Here is a 16,809-nt window from a genome sequence, read left to right on the forward strand (position 1 = left end):
TAGAGAGAACCACACTTCTGAGATCATGAGAACCTCTCACCAACTTTAAGATTCAAAAGATAAACAAGAGACCACAAAAGTCAAATATTCACATATGTCTTGCCATGCAGAATTAGGTAGCTCTAGGCCAGGCTTAAAATGGAGAACTGAATAGGTGCAGTCAAAGGAAGCTTACCTGATACTGTAAAGCACTTTGCCATTTTTTGAAATCCGAAGCAATTTGTTGTCAGTGGTAACATCGTGGAAATTGGCACCCTTCTCATTGGCAAAGAACAAATCTGGTTTCCAAATGGAATCCAGCATCGATGGATCCAAGTCCAGGGAATCATCAGGGTACTCACTATATGCCAAACGTGAATCATTCCACTGTTGTCTCAGAAAAATGTTCACTCGGTAATCCTACAGAAATGCCATGGAAAGGTGTTACTTATCACCCATTCTGGCACACGAGGTCCATCTACATTTCCTCTCACTCTTCTCTCTGATTTGGTTCAGTGTTGGTGTATCCCTTGGAGTAAAGCAGGCTGTGTATACCTGGTCAAAAATAAACCACTCCATTCTATGAGGAGTGGGAACAAAGTAAAAAAAAAAAAAGCAACTCAACCAAACCAGGTAGACTTGGTTGAATTGTTTACATTTGAATTACTAATTCAGGGAGAAAATAATATAAACTCAAGCTGTTTTTGCTATAGAAAAAGGTAATGATGAGTACAGACGTCAGTCTATGATGCCAGATTGTCAAATAAAACTGATTCATTTTCCAAATCAGAAATGCTATGATCTATTTCCTCATTCTGCTCAGATGCTCTGGGCAGAAGCAAGCCCACTCTGTACTTTTGGTAGTGAAAATATTATTGTAAAACTCTTACATGATGGGGCAATATTTCTTTAACTCATCAACATAAATATTTATTAAGATGTTTCATGTTGATAGAAAATTCCCTCACAGCTACTTACTTTTGAAATTCTTAAATACTTTAGCACTTATGTGAATGGGCATCTATAGTAGTCAACTTGATGCTTCATCAAAACAGAGATCTTTTTCATGTTCTCATCTGAGCACCTTCTAACAATTGTGTTGCTCTTCGTGGGAGCCTCAGGTACACCCTGTTATTCCCACTTGGTCTGGAAATTTCTTTCTGTGCTAATGAATCGGCATGGGGCAGTGATTGCTCTTCTGGGGATTTCTACTCAAAAGTCTTGAGGTTCATGGAAACTGTTGCTTCGCTTGATAGAGTGGACCCCATATAGGTTTCAACTGTATTCCCTAGACAAGTGGGACTAAGGTTTAGAGCTAATAGTTGTCCATTCCTGCCACTTGTGCCCATTTAGGATGATATATACTCATTCCTTCTTTCCTTTACCGTTTTATTCTCATTTGCTCTATTTCCACACCTTTGGTACCTGGACTTTTGGTAATTGTTTACATCAATCTACTGGTGATGAACTTGTCCTTGTTTGACTGACAACTTCCCAGTTTTAGCCTCCAAAGTCCCATATTCAGGGAACCCACTCAGTCCCAGGCAAAATTGGGATGGTTAGTTACTCTACCAGGTCTAATGGAGGCCACCTCAGGATGGTCAGTTTTGGTTAATTACCCTCAGGGCCAAAAGAAAAAAAATGACTTAAGTTATAAAGATCAGAGTGTATGGAAAAGAGTTTCAGTTCAGTTCCTTCTACCTATTACTAAACTATTCAAATTTTCATGACTTCTGTTCAAATTCAGCCATCCTGATGATCAGGCTGATAGAGTATTTCGAAGGTGATGGTTTTTCAAATGTGTGCCCAATGTAGTTGGCCTAAAGAATGCTAATAATCAAATGGTTACTAACTTCTGAAAATCAGTCATCAAATCCCAGCTCATTTGGAAAGGCTGAAGTATTAAAAGAAATAACCTTAAGATTCTAAATTGTACAACCTAATGACTTTCTGACTTGGAAAATTTCATCAACTGACTTTTGAGATTATACCAGGCCTGCGCAGCAAATTCTCAGACCTAAGAGAGTGCTGTTTTGGGCCCATCCATACTTCCATGCCATTCTATGTGTTCACTGTGTACGTGCTCCCTCCCGCAATGATCAAACCAAAGGAATGGCAGAACCTCAGAGTTTTCCTCATCATGTATTTTGGAATTGTCCAAAGGGACCAGAAGATTGTAACTGGAAAGAGTTGACCAGGTCTGTGTTTCATTGTCAATAGGAGTTACTGGAAGCTTTGGAGTTTTGCATAAGTAAAGAATGGAAGGTGTGATTTTTGGAAATTTTTTTAAAAGGCCATTGAAAATGTAATAATCCAATATAAGTATGCACTAAATACATAAATTGTGAGATTTTTTTAAGGTTTCCTGAGGGGAAAAAATGGAGCTTCTCCAGTGTTTGATATCCACCCCTTTTATTTCCTTAGAGTGAGAACCAGTTATCCATAACAATTCCAATTGTGGAGGTAGAGAAACTCTAAATACATAATGTAATGACAGCTGGAAATAACAAGTGAATGGGTTAAATATTTTAGGGCATCATGAAGCCAAGAAGGGGTCCCCAGGAAGTAATCATAGGATACTAGCGTGCAAGAGGACATAAGAAGCCAGATAGAAAGTATGGGGAAGCAAAATCATCAAGATATGTTGCAATTCTCCCTTGAACCTGTGAATCATTTACACATGCATATTGAGAGACTCTAGAGAGAATTACATTAGTAACATGCAATATGAAAACATTGACCTTTAAAAGAATCTCAATGTAATTTTTTTACAGCGAATGTAACATCTTTTTAAAAAGTATTTTCCATAAGTATTCTCCAGTGTTTCCTGGGTGGTTGTTTTTTTTTAATTACATATATAGAGAAAATAATAAAATAGATTCTCCCTATTAGAACTTTAAAAAGATCACTGAATCTATTATGCTATAGTAGAACCATAAAATGTTTAACAGTTAATTTAAAATAAATTAATCCTCCTATTTGTAAACAAGGATAATTGGAAACTTAAAGTAGAAAATATATTTTATGCCACAATTAAAGGAATTATGTGAAATAAGTCCTTTATTAGATCTTTTAGAAGTATTTGTTCTTTATAATACACAGGAATTAAAATTTTCCACAATTTTTTATGATGACATACACTATTCCAAAATAAATAGCAACCCTTAAAACCTATTAGAATAGAAAAGGACCTAGAGAAGTAGATAGCCAAAGGAGATATTTTCTGAGGCTGTGCCTCTGTAATTTTTTCAGTTTTCTATCATTGTCAGTGTAGGGTAGACATTTGACATGTGTGCTTTATCTGTGCATCATCTCTGTTTATTTATAGATAGGTCTATTCTCTCATGACATTCCAAACTACAGGAGTTAGTTATATTGTTCTGTAGTCTTCTTTGTCTTTATTTTTCCTTCTAGGTTTAATGAAATATTAAAGGGAGGTAAATATTGAGAGACATGCCTAAATGCAGTCTGAATTTTCTTTTACACCATCACCTCTCTCCAGAGGCAGATTCTACTTCAAATAAATATTTTCTTGTATTAAAATTTATTTTCCTGTTATTGACAATCTGGATATTGGATTAGGCAATGAATATATATATATATATATATATACACACACACACACACATATATATATATACACATATATATATGTGTGTGTGTGTGTGTATAAATACATATACACATATTTTTTCAAAAGCTCTGTATAAGTCGTATAATATTTATTATATTCTTAACACAGGTAATACAAGTACCTATATTCCATACTGTTATTTCCTATTAAATTGAGAATTTCTAAAGTTTCACTTTTTCTGGTAACTTCTAATATGGTGCCAATGCCACAAAGATTGTTTCCTTAAATTGAATTATTTGTACTATTATATTTAGCCTGGCATTTGTACATAGAGGTTGCCACTCTGCCTTATACATACTCTTATTAAACCTTACCATTACTGTTTTACTATTTTATGCATATACATTTTAATCCAATTATGTTATAATGTTATCAAAGACAAAGATATGCTTTGTTGATTCCCCACAGTGCCTATGTGGCACTTTGGTTTTAACCTCTGGCTGCACAGTAATACAGTTTTCATGATCTTGATTCTATGCTAGCTTTGATATAGAAAGTATCCTTGAATTTAAAATTATGAGGAAGCAGTTACTTTATGATGAATTCAGGCTTTAACATTGTGTTGTTAATTTAGAGACTAAGCTCACCTTATATCTCAGTTTAACAAAATGCCAGGCTTGTGGAAGATTCTTAGTTCTTCTTTTAAAAATCAAAAATAAAAGATATAGTTACTTGCTATTCCTAATAAGTTACATCTCCTTATGGATTGCTTATGCAGCTATAGAATAAAGGGGAGCGGATAGTGTCATTTCAGCAGTTACAACACAGCATGTGTTCTTATAAGGAGCTGTCTACCTCTTATCCAGTTCCTCAGGAACATGATTTCAGATCAGAGATAAAACAACTCTTTACCCTGCAACAGTAATCAGCAGAGCATGTGGAATTTTTCCTCTGGGGCAGAGTTTTGGGGAGACAAGATCATATTGTGAAGATGCTCGCTGAGTGGACAAATTTTGCATACTTTCAGCTCTTGCTCCTTCCTTTCCCCAAATCTGTTCAGTGAGGAAGGTGTCTGGATCTGATGCTGTGGCATGGGTAGTGAGTGTTCCAGCACCCACAGTTCTAAAACACACTATGTCTACCCACATCCTTCCAGGCAGTCATTAGAAAGCTTTGAAGGGACTCTCTCTTTTTCCATTTTCTTTTTAAAAAAATATTTTTATTGATTTCAGAATGTAAATGATGAGAGAGAATCATTGATCGGCTACCTCCAGCACGCTTCCTACTGGGAATCCAGCCTGCAACCCGGGCATGTGCCCTGATTGGGCTCAAACCATGACCTCCTGATTCACAGGTCGACACTCAACCACTTAGCTACACTGGCTGGGCTTTTTCCATTATCTGATGGCCTATCCCTGGAGAGAGTTGCATGCAGATGTCATGCAAATCCTCCTGACCTTTACTGACATTATCAATGTTCCCAAACTATGCCTTTAAATCAGGAAAGAGGGGTTTGCAAATACACTCCCCATCCTGTAAATTCACTTGCCATCAGCAGCTAAAGAGTAGGAGGAAAGAAAAGGAAATGGTAAACTGACATTCCAAAAACCCTATATAACCTGTCTCATTATACATCCCTTACTAGGCTTTTGGAACCCACAAAAAAATTGTTCCACTGCATACTCTTAACACAATAGCAATGACCATCAACAGATCCCTGTGGCTCTCAATGAACAAAAGTATGTATTTTGGAGTAATGTATGTCATCATAATTATCCATAAAAATATTTCTTAGAATAACACAAATATGTTATCCTGTGAGCACACATCTTCAACACTAACATATCAAAGGAGTGAGTTAGAGGCCACATTCCGTCTGTAAGCAAGCCTGTGCTTTGTGGGCAGGTAGTGCTAACAATTATTTGGTATTTCATCAAACATATTATGGGATTTCATCAAACATAAAAGTGGAAGACTGGATAGCACCAAAAGAAAGTCATGTGGAGTTCTTAATCAGAAAATCATTGCCTCTTATTTAGAAACAAACAAACACCTAAACTAAATCCTACAATAATGCTATTGGGGCTGTGTGGTGAGAGTGAGGAAAATCATGTTTAAAAATTCAAGATTCTGAGGTATTCTTGTAAAAATTTATTCCAGAAAATTTAGAGAAAGCAAAACTATTACCCCTTAAACAGCACTAATCAGTGTCCTCATTGACCACATCCATTACTGTGCTCAAAAGCCAAGGGTCTGATGTTCTCACTCCAACAGAAGACAGCTCAGGGAAGAATCTGGTTCTGTTTAACATTTTTGACCAATTTGTTGAGACCAATTTCTGAAAGTGTGGGTAAAGTCATGGGTGGTAGAATCTTGGGTTTTGGTAAAGGAAGCTCAGGCACATCATGTAGATTCCCAAGCAAGGCCTTAGGGATTTGGGAAGATAAGACCCTTTGGAGGGTGGAGCAATTCACACATTCTTATGAGCACCTAAATATTTAAATATTGATGCTTTAAATTCGGGGTTGGCAATTGGCCATAGCCTGTTTTCATAAGTATTTTTTTTAGTGTGGCTACACCAATTTGCTTACTATTGTTTATGACTGCTTTCATGACAAAAGGGCAGAATTGAGTTGTGAGAGACTGCCTGGCCCTCAAAGTCTTAAATATTTATGGAATGGCCTTTTACAGAAAGAAATTTTGCCAGTCCCTTCCTTAAGTGGTACAGGGATTTATTCTTGATTTAAATATGATAGAGTTTCAAAAACATTTTTTAGCTTCACACATATTGAAGAAAATAAATGAGCTTTTTTAAAAAAAAACAAATGAAGTTTGTCATTACATTAAAAGCTAAGAAATAAAATAGAAGCTTAAAACACATCACTCTTCTGACCATGTGATTCAATATATCTCATACAGCAGAACAGACAAGCTGTTGATATCACACTTGAGCAATGATTTCCAAATTTTCTCATAGGAAACATGGCAAAGAACACCTTAATAAGTGACCAGGAAGCACCAAAGCAGCCCATTTATTAAACACCGTCAGTAGCTGATAAAGACTCTGGAAAATAAGGATCTCCACAGTTTCCATTTTCATCTCCTTAAATAGTAAGCTTTTTCTTGCATTAATGAGCATCGAAAAGGTGCACATTTGCATTTCTGATTGAGGGTAAAATGCAATGAGGAGATTTAATCAAAGCAACTTAGGAGACTAATTAATGCAATTAGCATTAGGTCGTGCAAATATTGTCATTGAATGCCATCGTGTAAAGCTGGTGACAGTGATTTGGGCTGCTGGGAGATTTATCAGGATAAAACCAAGAGGGGAGAGACAGAGACTGAATGCCAAGCTCGGAGTTTCATTATTCTTTCCAGGTTCAACTTTTATTATGTCATTTAAGAACCCTATCAACACTATTTTATTTGGATAAAATTATTTATGCACTATATTCTGTCAAGGCCCATAAGTCTCATTTCTGGACAATGCTGTGCCAGAGCAATATTACAGTGGGTAGTGGGGTTGATTATACCTAACTTTGCCAGTGGAAAGGAATGGTAAAACATAAATTATTTCTTTCTAGCATCAAGGATACTGAAAAGTACAATAATTTGTTAGACATGATCCTAGTAGCCTAAAAGAGAAAATTCATAAAAACAGGGAAACATTATTTTTTATATCTCAATGGCATTGTGCTCATTATTTCACTTCTTGAGTGTTTCTAGTATATCAGCCATCATTACTATTTGATCAAGCTCAACTATATTTTATTTTTATCTCATCCAATAATATGGTTGTATATTTTACAGTCATGAAAATTAAAACCAGCCAATTGACTTAGGGCATAAAATAAATTGTATAGGGACTAAGATAATATTTCACTCAAAAAGCAATCTCCACACTATAGCCTAGCACTGTAAGGCTACTGATCAAATAGGCTGTGACAAGGCAACACCATAACCATGACATCTATAAGGAATCTGGCAAATTTTAAAGCATCTAAAACCACTTTCATATACGTAAAACATGTTTGCATGTACATTATGATGAGCTTTAAATAGTCTTATATTTATGTTATTTTTTAAAAAAAGCTATGCATGTAATTTCTATGGACTCAGGACTACTTTCTATTGCCAACAAAATTGTGTGTATGTGTGTGTGTGTGCATGTGTGCATGCATGTGTTTATTGTAAAGTCAGCCCCTTGGCATATATCTTAAACATTGCATATATGAGGCCTGACTATGTTAAAACTTACAGTATAGGAAAAATAATGGATATAAAAATATTTCCCAAACTTTGAAATTTATTTTTCTGAAACATTGGAGATGCAAATATTTAAATATCCTTAACTATACACCATGCTTATTACTGATAAATTTACCTAAATCTAACTAAACATTAAGTGTTTCCAAAATTTCCTTGGCATGATGGATAAAAGATCATTGAATTTTAAGTAATGAACACTTGACTAATGACTTTCTAAAGTAAAAGAGTATAAATAATTACTTTCTAGAGGTGAGTGAACTTGGAAATTGGCACTCAGTAAATATCCCACAAATATACAGTGGTGCTCTTAGATCCCATATCCCATTCCTTCACACCATGGCTTCAATGTTCAGTCCCACTCACCATTGTAGTTTCTGCTACTGACCCAAAGCTGTTGATAAATATGTTGCAGGTAACATTTACAGGAGGCCCTGCAAGTTGAACAATAAATAGAAAATTTGACAGGTTGTGTTCATGGCATAATCAAGTCAAGTTTTTCTCTTGCCAGTGGCATTGTAGCACTTACCATAGTGGTTTCTGTGACTGATCCAAAACTGTTGATAAAAATATTGCAAGTAACGTTTACTGGAGGACCTGCAGAACGCAATAAGAATATTGCAATACACATTGAAGCAAAAATGCAGCTTCATCAACATCTGTGCAAATGACTAGAGATGTAAACAAAATTAAAATGATGGTGAGATTGCAAAAAAAAATGTTTACCCAGAGGTTTATAATGATAGCATTCCCACTGGTATTTTAAATAATGACAGTTAAGCAATGATAACTTACCCTGAAGAATTTTGGACTTGGAAAATACAAACTGAAGACTTAAACTGAATTCATTGTCAATGGTTGCTATCAAAATAGCCTTTTGGGTAAGTGGATTTCTTTCACCTTAGACTCAACAATGCTGTAGACATCAACAGTGAGCACCCCATGGTGATGAAATAAGCCTGGGTCATGAGTTTAAATGGAGCTGTAGTTTGAACTGTGCATAGGTCAGGGTTCACCTCCTTTCCCATGACACCCTTTAAATCAGTAGGTCTAGTTTGATTATTCTCATGCCTCTGAATTTACCCCATTTTTCTATAATCCCTTGGTACCCCCACAAAGAAAAATGACATACAGAAATACAAAATAAAATGAAGAAAATTAGCTCATTTTAAGAAAAGAAAAAAAGAGATGTCAATTGATGTCCAGATTGTTGCCTCAGCAAATACAATGTAAAAGCAACGGTTTATTAATGCTAGATGTGCTTTGAACAAAGCCTTTTTTTTTCTTTAAAGAGACAGGGACTAGCTCTCTTTTCCCTTCCCCTTTGGCTTCTATCCAAGCACTAACCTGGCCAAACTCTACTAAGCTTCAGCGATCAGATGAGATCAGGTGTGTTCAGAGAGGTATGGCCACAGACTCTTTGCTCTTTGACAATAAATAAATCATTATGATGATTTTCAGTTTAATTTTTTTGCTGGGGAATATGTTTATTGCCCTCATGTAGTTTTCCTTATGCTTTCTGAGATAAGAAACCATGAACCATCTTTGCTTTTCCTGATGGTAGTTTGTCTTCACTCAAAAAATGCTCAGCAACCTGATGTAAGCTACACCCAGTTGGCTCTCTACTCAATTAGCTGATAGGATCTGAATGAGGAGGAATTTGGCTTGAGGCCTCCTTCAAAGGCTAATAAAACACAGTGGTGGTGGCACTTGAGCACCATGCCTTTGAAGTCCATGTTGGGTTCTCAAAATGAGGAAAGGAAATGGGCTGAACAGCTAATTTAAATCCCCAGGCAAGGACCTTGGTAAAAGAAGGAGTAAGGAGTTTTGGTGAAAGAGATGTGTTAAGTTGTTTTTCTTCTTAGCATAACTAACTTTTCCGATAAAACATGTATTTCTTTAAAAAGTTTGCAGACACCACCATATTACCAAAATGTTTTAAAGCCTCCACGTCTTGTAGTTCATCCCCTTCCCCTTATTTCGGCATCTGCAAAGATGACTTCTCCACGGTCACTTCCTACTCTGCTTGATATTGTTTTTGGGTTTTGGTTACTCAAAACAAAATAAAAATGAGTCTCTTTTTGTCATAAAATTCTATTCTATAACACTATTTTTTCTGCTAATAAGAAATGAATTATACAAGGTAGAGGCAAGTCATGAGAAATTGTGTGTTTGCATTTTTGTTCTTTTTACAATAAAACCTTTTTATTTTAGATAGTCTAATTCAGGATGGAAAACTTTCATGACTTTTTATATGCAAGATATATAGAAAATGAATGATGGGGAAAGAAACAAGAAAAGAGAAATGTCATCTGAACAGGAGTATTGTCTTGTACTGTACAGTATCTGTTTGTCTGGCCTCCCCAACTGACTTGGAAACATTTAATGGGCATACATTGGTTTTTATCCTTCCCAGTAAATGGCAGTGTGAGTATATTGCTGAACTCAAAATATTTTTTTAAGCTACCATATATTGACACACTGTACTAGGCATATTAAAATTGCCGAGTTTAATCCTTACAAAAGAGGAATTGTTTTATTGCTCCAGTAAATGTTTCCAAATGTGGGAACTGGGAGTTAGAGAGGTTAAGTAACTTGCTTAAAGTCATGTCACAGTAATTAGAAAATCAGAGACTCAGCATCTCATCATTCTGAACCCCCAAACCGAAACTTTCAACCAATTTCCTTCACTGCATTCATTACACAGTATCTTCTCTCCCTTCTGACCCATCAATCATGGCATTTTCCATTGGTTTGTAACTTTCTGGGATAATTTTATTCTTTACATCTGACTTCTTCAATCTTAGGCATTGTCTCAAGGTTCATTTGCATTTAGATATAAAACCAAGAGAAAAAAGTTTTTTTATGAGGGATTAGCACATGCATATAATAAGAGTTGACACACATTAAAACCTCACTGTGTGTCAGTAGATGCCTTATTTAATTCTTCAGTAGTTAGGTGTTGCCATGCTCCCCATCTTATAGATAAAAAAAATGAGGCACAAAGGTGGTTAGTTAATTTTTTTAAGGTCACAGAGTTTGTAAGAGGCAGAAATTGCCTAACCTTAGGGAAACTTTTTTTTTAAGTACAGAAGTAAAATATCTGAGGCCAATAGAATGATCTTAATGATAGAAGCTACAAATCTTTCACCTCTTTGGTTTAATTTATTATTAGGTATTTTATTCTTGTAGATGCTATTATAAATGGAATTGTTAATCTCCTTTTTCAGATTGTTCATTGCAGCTGTGTAAAAACACAGCTGATTTTTTGTGTATTGATCTTAAATGCTGCAATTTTGCTGAATTCATTTGTTGGCTCTAGTAGTTTTCTTTTAGATTATTTGGGATTTAAAATATATAGGATCATGTCACCAGCAAATATAGTTTTACTTCTTCCTTTTAAATTTGGATGCTTTTTATTCCTTTTTCTTGTCTAATTGCTCTGTAGAAAAGTTCCAAATACAATGTTGAATAGCAGTAGTGAAACAAGATATTCCCTGTCTTGTTTCTGATCCTAAGCCAGTGATGGCGAACCTTTTGAGCTCGGCGTGTCAGCATTTTGAAAAACCCTAACTTAACTCTGGTGCCGTGTCACATATAGAAATTTTTTGATATTTGCAACCATAGTAAAACAAAGACTTATATTTTTGATATTTATTTTATATATTTAAATGCCATTTAACAAAGAAGGGAGAAAGCTTTTAGTCTTTTACCATTGAGTATGCTTTCTGTAGATGGCATAAAATCAGGTCATGTAGTTAGCTTTGAATTTTTCATAAATGCTCTTTATCATGTCGAATAAGTCTCTTTCTAGTCCTAGTTTTCTGAGTAATTTTCTTCTGTCTGTTGTGAAAGGACATTGGACTTTGTCAACTGCTTTTTCTGTATCAATTGAGATTATGTGTTTTCTTTCCTTCATTCTATTATTGTGGGGTATTACTTTGATTTTATGATATTGAACCACCTTTGCATTCCTGGGATAAATCCCAATTGGTCATGGTGTATAATTCTTTTACTAATGCTGCTGAATTTGTTTTGCTAACATTTTGTTGAGGAATTTTGCATCTATATTTATAAAAATATTGGTCTGTGATTTTCTTTTCTTCTGATGTCTTTATCTGGCTTGATATCAGAGTAATGTGGGCCTCCGAGAATGAGTTAGGAAGTATTCTATCCTCTTTTATTTATTGGAAAGGTTTGAGAAAGATGTGTGGTAATTCTCATTTAAATAAAAACATCTGGCCCTGAATGTTTCTTTGTTGTAAGATTTTTGATTACTCATTCAATCTCTTGCTCTAGGTCTGTTAAAATTTTCCACTTAAACTTCAGTCAGTTTAGGTAATTGTGTGTTTCTAGGTATTTGTACAGTTTCATCTAGGTCAGTGATGGTGAACCTATGACACGCGTGTCAGAGGTGACACGTGAACTCATTTTTTTGGTTGATTTTTCTTTGTTAAATGGCATTTAAATATATAAAATAAATATCAAAAATATAAGTCTTTGTTTTACTATGGTTGCAAATATCAAAAAATTTCTATATGTGACACGGCACCAGAGTTAAGTTAGGGTTTTTCAAAATGCTGACACGCCGAGCTCAAAAGGTTCGCCATCACTGCTGTAGGTTATCTAATTTGTTTAACATCTTCTTTATAATTATTTTTATTTCTGTAAGGTCAGTAGTAATGTCTCCAATTTAATTTCTGATTTTAGTTATTTATTAGTCTTCTCTTTTTTCTCTAGTCTAGCTAAAGATTTGTGGGGTTTTTTAAATCTTTTTTAAAAACCAACTTTTGGTTTTGTTACTTCTCTAATTGCTTTTCTATTTTTCTTTTTATTTTTCTCTACTCTAAATTTTATTACTTACTTTCTCTGAGAACTTTGGGTTTCGTTTTCACTTCTTTAAGTAGTGCCTCAAGTTGTAATATTAGGTTATTGATTTGAGATCTGTCTTCTTTTTCAATTCATGCATTTACATTTTATATTTCCCTCTGAGCACTGCATTTACTGCATCACTTAAGTTTTGGTATGTTATATCTTTGTTTTTATTCATCTCTAATTTCCCTTATAATTTCTTCTTTGACACATTGATTATTTAGGAGTACACTAATTTCCAAATATTTTTAAAAGTTATCTTTATTGTTAAAAGTATTACAGATGCCCCCATTTATTTCTCCCACTGACTCCCTCCTCCCCAGTCCCACTCAGGCTTTCACCACACTATTGTCTGTGTCCATGGATTATTTGAATTTTTTGGGTTTCCTTTTATTGTTGATTTTTAGCTTCTTTCCATTATGGTTGGAAAAAATACTTTCTATTATTTTAATTTTTAAAAATTGATGAAAACTTGTCTTATAGCCCAATATATGGTCTATCCTAGGGAACGTTTCACGTGCTTGAGAAGAATGTATATTCTGCTGTCATTGCGCAGAACATTCTGTATATATTTGTTATATCTAGTTGGTGTATAGTATTGTTCACGTCCTCTGTTTCCTTACCGATCTCTGTAGAAGTTCTATTCATTATTGAAAATGGTATTAAAGTTTTCAACTATTATTGTAGAAGTGTTATTTATCCCATCAGTTTTGTCAAAGTTTGCTTCATGTATTTGGGGTCTTTGTTGTTTGGTGTATATATTTTTTAAATTGTTATATCATCTTAGTGATTTGACCCTTTTATCAATATTTAATGCCATTCTTTGTTTCTGCCCCCTTCAGACCCAAGGGCCAGGGTTCCATACTGAGAATGTAGGCTGTCACTGATTCAAAACCAAAACCACTACTGGGAGAGGATGGGACAAGGGCAAGTAAAAACGCCACAAATATTGCATGATAACACCTATTTGTGGAATCTAAAAAAGCTGAACTGGTAGAAACAGAAAGTGGAGCAGTGGGGGATAAGGGAAATGGGGAGATGTTGGTCAAAGGGTACAAGATGAATAAGTTATGGTGACTATAGTTAACAATCCTGCATTGTATACTTGAAAGTTGCTAAGTGAATAGATATTAAATGTTCTCACCACAAAAAGAAATAACTATATGATGTGATGGAGGTGTTAGCTAATACTACAGTGTTAATTATTTTGTAATATTAATGCTAGGGTGGTAGTTATTTTGCAACATATAAGTGTATTCATCAACGCGTTATATACCTTAAACTTACACATTGTTATATGTCAATTATATTTCAATAAAGCTGGAAAACATATGAAAAGAGGGCTGCAGCAAAGATGAAAAATAAGCATAAGGGAAAAATAGGGGATCATGTATAATACCAAAAAAATAGTCACTAATCGTTAGTTTTGCCTCAGTTAATGTTATTATCCAACATCATTTTAAGGCAAAAGATGACAGCAGAGGAAATTCTTTCATTTCTAAGATGAAAATGTTACTTTTTTCCTCTCTTGCCATAAATAGACAAGAATGGCATTTTCATTTTGAATTTTATTTCTTGTAAATAATTTAACATGTCCTCAAGTACTACAATTGCTTTAGTATGGGGCCATTGGATGGGAATGGAATATGAAATATATGTGCTTGAATTATACAGAAATTAAATTTCCTTTGGCATAAGATTTTTGTCTAGAGGAAAACTTCTTGCCATTAACTCAAGTGATAAAGGGGAAAATAAAGCACATAGAGGAAGCAAGAAGATATGTAGTTAAAGGTCAGAGTCTTGCTATATGAACATGGGGAAGTACTGTTTCTTATTATGGCTTTCTATGTTGCCTGGTGCTTTGATGCCCATGAAAGAGAGAGCCTTGGAGGATTGCAAGGGGAGGGAATGGCTTTTCATCATGATACTCCCTTTGTGAGGAGTGATTTGAGGCACATAATCTGAAAGAATGGAGAAATTTGCTGTGTTTTTTTAATGGCATGATGGTAATTAGAAATAGTTACACAAAATAACCCACTGAATTATATTAATCTTCTTGAAAATTCACCACAAATGAATTAAAAGTAATTGATTCTTCTTCCCCAGCACAAGGTCAAAATGGTTTTACCAGTCCTACAACATTCAGTTTGGTTGCTGACATCCAGGTCTGTGCAAAGAGCAAAATATTCAGAGGAATAAAGAAATTGGGCATTTATTGATTCCCACAGCCTGGTGAGATTGTCAAGCAAACAATTTGCGTTGGATCAGTCATGGTGATAAATTGATGAAATTGCCAGACAAAGCAATTAGTTAGCTTTTAAGGTAGCTTAAGCAAGGAGAACCAAATGGCAGGCTCTGTGAGTCCTTCCTACTAATGGTTACCAGTTGTCAACTGCTATCACATAAGGATGAGTGAATGGACAGATATACGCAGACCAGATCCATATCAGAGGGCTTTGAGAATGCTGGTAAGTTTTATCTTTGCATGTTATAGATTTATTCAGGATTTAAAGAGAAGGGATTAGGTAGGTACCATTATCTCATATAGGAGAATCACTTTTATGAAAGAAAGTAGGTGCTATTAATAATTACACAGAAACACCCAGCATAAAAACCAGGACTGTCCTGGGAAAACCTGGACATGTGTCACACTATTCAAAGATGTATCTGAAATAGGGCAACTACCAGTCTGTCTTGTTTTTTTGCCACTAGTTCTGCTTATTGCCACCTGTGAACTTTAAACAGTTTACAGAAACTCTGAGTCTGTTAGTTCTTCTGTAGAATGACAATTATGGTGCTTAACTTGATGCTAATTGTGAGAATTAGTAGTGATGTATGGAAAGCCCATAACAGTTGCTCAATAAAGTATAGTTTCTCTATAGTAATAGTAGTAGTACCACTATCATTATTAAAACTTCATTGGATTATCAAAATAGGCCTATGTAGGAAGTACATCATTAAACACATTTTAATATAGAATAAACTGAAATGTTGATATTAGCTTAGATCTCCCAACATTTTCTATACTACTCTTTACTGAAATAATGCCCATCTCATCCAACTTCCTTTCTCTTCTTTCTGTAAACACTGTTTTGTTCCAAGCTCTGTAGAATGTTTTAGCAGGATCAAACCACCTTTTATAACTTTCTTGCTTCCAGGCATGATGCATAAACATTCTTCGTATCTGAACAACTGTGTAACATTGTGGGTTTGAGATCACTGCTGCTGGCTTCTTTATTTAAAATAGGGTTTCTCAACCTTGGGAATATTAGCATTTTGGGCCAAATCATTCTTTGTTGTGGGAGCTTGTCCCATGCATGGTAGGATGTTCCTTGGTATCTACTCACTAGTTGCCAGTAACACCCCACCTCCCAGGGTCTCTGTTATGACAACCAAAAATGTGTGCAGGCATTGCCAAATGTCCCCTGGGAGAAAAAATATCACCCCTGGTGGAGAATCACTAAACTATAAAAATAAGGTAAAAATGACAGGATGAGCAGAAAGGTTATTCAACACAGATCACATGTTATGTAATAGTTAAATGAGCTTTAGATTGTTGTGCTCAACCAAACAAATTATTAATATCATATTAAATATTAAAACATTTAATTCAACAAAGAATGTAGATTTTAAAAATATTTAGCCCTGGCCGGTGGTGCACAATGGTTAGAGCATTGGCCCTTGCACTGAAGGGTTGCAGGTTCAATTCCCGGTTAAGGGCATGTACCTGGGTTGCAGGTTTGATCCCTGGCCTTAGTTGGGGTGTATGTGGGAAGCACCAATCGATCTCTCTCTCTCTTTCTCTCTCTCTCTTCCTCTCTCTCCCTTCCTTCCTCTCCCTCCTTGCCACTCTCTCTAAAAGTCAATGGAAAAAGTATCCTCAGATGAGCAGTAACAAAAAAATTAGAATAAAGAAATAAAATAACAAATTTTAAACATACTTTGGGTGAAGAAAACGTGGCAGTATTATTAAACTTATATTCACTTGTTGGATTTGTTTATTAAAAATTTTTGTTTGCTTCCTCTTTGCAAGTATTTGCAGAATTCTGTGCATTTCCATCTTATAAATCTTCAGTCATTCATTAAATCAACAAACATTTATTGACTACCCATTATAT

At 35.0% G+C, this 16,809-nt stretch overlaps 1 protein-coding gene across 4 annotated transcripts in view; it reads right to left on the bottom strand.

Annotated features, from left to right (window-relative positions):
- GLRA2 (glycine receptor, alpha 2) overlaps positions 1-16,809 on the bottom strand; it is a 171,455-nt gene that overhangs the window by 126,116 nt on the left and 28,530 nt on the right. For 2 of the 4 annotated variants that reach the window (XM_014544312.1, XM_005871879.2), the window contains 2 exons: positions 8,186-8,253; positions 176-399 (listed from right to left, as the gene is read on the bottom strand). In XM_014544312.1, the coding sequence (XP_014399798.1) occupies positions 176-399; positions 8,186-8,253 (292 nt within the window). Of the gene's footprint in view, positions 1-175; positions 400-8,185; positions 8,254-8,348; positions 8,417-16,809 lie in introns of all 4 variants that reach the window. The other 2 variants (XM_014544313.1, XM_005871878.2) reach the window with 1 other exon arrangement.

This window comes from Myotis brandtii, unplaced genomic scaffold (genome assembly GCF_000412655.1).
Source record: "Myotis brandtii unplaced genomic scaffold, ASM41265v1 scaffold359, whole genome shotgun sequence".
Lineage (NCBI taxonomy): Eukaryota > Metazoa > Chordata > Mammalia > Chiroptera > Vespertilionidae > Myotis > Myotis brandtii.